This window comes from Apis dorsata, unplaced genomic scaffold (genome assembly GCF_000469605.1).
Source record: "Apis dorsata unplaced genomic scaffold, Apis dorsata 1.3 scaffold_165, whole genome shotgun sequence".
Classification (NCBI taxonomy): Eukaryota; Metazoa; Arthropoda; class Insecta; order Hymenoptera; family Apidae; genus Apis; species Apis dorsata.
This window is the reverse complement of record NW_006263454.1, coordinates 628,751-631,833: the sequence shown is the minus strand read 5'-3', so window position 1 is coordinate 631,833 and position 3,083 is coordinate 628,751. Positions and strand designations below refer to the sequence as shown.

Genomic DNA, 3,083 nt, shown 5'->3' with positions numbered 1-3,083 from the left:
AAAGAGGATGAAAGCGGTTTCGAAAAAAAAAAAAAAAAAGAAAAGAGGAATCGTTTTTATTTATATATTTGGTTTTTCAGGTGAAAGCGAGGCAGGGCTCGACGAAGGTGTCGAAGAAGGTTGCAGCAGCTTGGAACCGTTGTCTCAGGAGGATTGCGCCAGCAACTACAGTGCATCTAGCTCGAGACGCGTTAGAAACCAACCGGAGTCATTATCTCTCACGGTAGGCGATCCTTTTACGGAGGCAGAATCTCCGGAGAACTCGCAAAAGAAACGAAAACTCTTCCGGAGAAACGTTCATTCTTTCTGAATCGTTTCAGGTCGAGCGTTTCGAGACGATCGTTGTTACTCGTTTATCGTTTGACGACTCAAGATTCAACCACCGTTTCTCCATTTTCCAAATTTTAAAATCGTCCCGAATGATTTATGAAATAAAATAAGTTTAAAATTTCTCATTTTTTCTCCCTAGAAATAACAAACTTTATTCGTATTAAAAAAATATGAATGAGGCACTTAGAACTGTATCTATGTTAAAAATTATCAAAGTTTTGTAAACGAGAACGCATTTAAATTTTAAATACGTGAAAAAAGAAAATTTGAAATATATAAGTAGTTTTTTATAGAATTTCGAGATTAGGTTTGTAGGTGACCGGGTGATCAACCGATAAGCGAGTTGCTCGCGAATGATAAGCGACTATATAACGAAATAAGATCATGATGTTTCGTGTTGAAATACACGTGGCAATTTTAACTGATAAAAGAAAATCAAGAAACATATATAAAATAACAAGAGTTGAAAATATCAATCCACTCTCTTTCATATCGATTTATTAAAATGTTTCGCTCGTTTCAGATAGAAGAACGAATAGAGGAAGTGACCACAACTTATGCATCCGACGAGGATTCCAGGGAATCTCTCTTGCCCGTCAAGAATGCCCATCGAGTGCCATTTCCTGAACTTGGAATGGACATCATCGATCGTAAGCGTAATTTAACTTAAATCCGTATTTATGTTCAAATATGCTGATTTGCTGACGGTCATTTCCCTCCATATGCAAAAATATGTGGACGATACTCGAGTGTGCGATATTTTTGCTGATCGTACGGAGGAGCGTTTTGCATATTCCAATCGGTCAGTCAGCTATTGTCAGTGTTATTAATGATCGTTCGTTAACGTACCGTTTCTCCATTAACGATTCCAAATTGCACAGAAGAATATTACAGTAACGACATTACAACTTACTTTTTTTTCATTTTCGAATCGAATGATCGAGGATCAAAAAAAAAAAAAGATATATATTTTGTATTTATTTTTAAAGTTTTGTACGTTGGTATTTCTATAAAAATTGCATTCTGCAATTGTAATCTATTAAATAAAAGAAATTTATGTAATACAATTTGAAATAAGATAAAGAGTGATTCTTGGAAAGAATTAATAAATTTTATAAATTTACAAGCTGCAATAAACGATATCATATAATAAAATACAATCAAAATATTAGAATAACCGTACAATTTATAAATAATATAAATAAGTATATCCTATTTATCCAAGATTGCACAGTTTTATCGGATTGACAAAATGCGTGTTTACTCAAACTCGTTATCCATTCCAGCTTTTCAATCGGAGGACAGCCAAGACGAGATCGACACACCGACCAACGTAGATTTAGTATTCCCGGTCGAGTCTTGGGAAGAGAATTGGCTGTTCCAAAAGAAGAAGGTTCAGACACAGCAGGCTGACTCCGTGGCCATGTTGGTACCGAATCCTAGCGCCGATTATAAGGCTCTGATCGGTGACAAGGACGCGGAGGATACCTCCGACTTGTCCGAATGTTCCTCGGCGCAGGCGGACGAGGACATCGAGAAAGAGCTGATGGAGGCGATAAGCAACGTGGTGCCGCGAACTCCAGATGAGAAAAAGTTCGGAGAGAATGATGTTCTGGACCAATATCCAATCGTCGATTCGTCAAAAACTGACATTCGAGGCTTGAAAGATCGAAGGATCGACGAGGATGGTGAGAGACGAGGCGACGAGGTTGAAGCCAAAGAGATCGAGGTAGAGTGTCGTTCCAAAAGTGTGAACGAGAAACCTGTTCCAAAAGCGGGAAATTTAAACGAGAACGGGGCAAAGGATGAGACGAGAAATTTGATTAACGAGGAGAGTTCGATCGAATTCGATTGCTCGATAGAGGGGAATGAACTGTTCGCGGATAATTTATCGAATCGCTCCAAACCTTTTGCAATTTCCACGACCGATGAAAACTTGCTAGACTTGCCAAAGACACCGACATCGACGCCGAGAATCTCCATGGTGGAACTGAGAGAATTGGAGGGAAGCGATAACTTGGAATCAATCGATTCGCGGGAAAAGAACGTTCTGAATTCGTTGGAATGCGCGAAAAAGAAGTTGATGGCCGTGAACGACGTGGAAGAAGAGGTATTGGACGAGGAGGAAGCAATGTTCGCTCAACAGAAAGTCGACTTTCATGGTAAATAATTCAATAGACGAATTCATAATTCAATATGTAAGAGTTTATATTTATGATTAAATTGTGGATTTTATTTTTGCTCGCGAATATTCAGCCGAGGATATTCAGGAACAAGAAAGCGAATACACGGAGCATTATGATATCGCGACCCAAAGGCACTTGGATAGCTTGACGAAGAGTGAACCGTCCGATTTTTCGCCACTGATAGATTCGACGATGGAAAATGAGGGGAGGTAAAGAGATCCATAAATTTTTTTAAATTTTGTGTTTCATTTAGATATTTCGAGCATCGAGCTCTCTTTCTCGAGCCAATTCTCAAGTGAATATTTTAAAAGTTAGATCGAACAATTCGAGATTTCTCGATTGTTTCGTGTCGAAGCTAGGTTCGTTTCGTAACGTCACCGTTAATGGTCTGCAAAACGGCGTAGAACTTTCTTCTTACTGATGATACTGTAACAATCCTTCAACATTCCATTGTGCAGCAAATGCCGAGAGGCTGTGGCGTCCGCCAAAGCTGAATCGGCTTCGCATCAGTCCCAGCAGAGCAAGAATTCAGACGAAGAGGTCCGACTTGCTACTCCTCCGAGACCA

At 39.3% G+C, this 3,083-nt stretch overlaps 1 protein-coding gene across 10 annotated transcripts in view; it reads left to right on the top strand.

The window, feature by feature from the left end:
* LOC102673723 (putative leucine-rich repeat-containing protein DDB_G0290503) overlaps nucleotides 1–3,083 on the top strand; it is a 65,034-nt gene that overhangs the window by 38,054 nt on the left and 23,897 nt on the right. For all 10 annotated transcript variants that reach the window (XM_031509621.1, XM_031509624.1, XM_031509619.1 and 7 more), the window contains 5 exons: nucleotides 81–223; nucleotides 854–980; nucleotides 1,617–2,492; nucleotides 2,587–2,725; nucleotides 2,975–3,081. In XM_031509621.1, coding sequence (XP_031365481.1) covers nucleotides 81–223; nucleotides 854–980; nucleotides 1,617–2,492; nucleotides 2,587–2,725; nucleotides 2,975–3,081 — 1,392 coding nt within the window. The remainder of the gene's footprint in view (nucleotides 1–80; nucleotides 224–853; nucleotides 981–1,616; nucleotides 2,493–2,586; nucleotides 2,726–2,974; nucleotides 3,082–3,083) is intronic.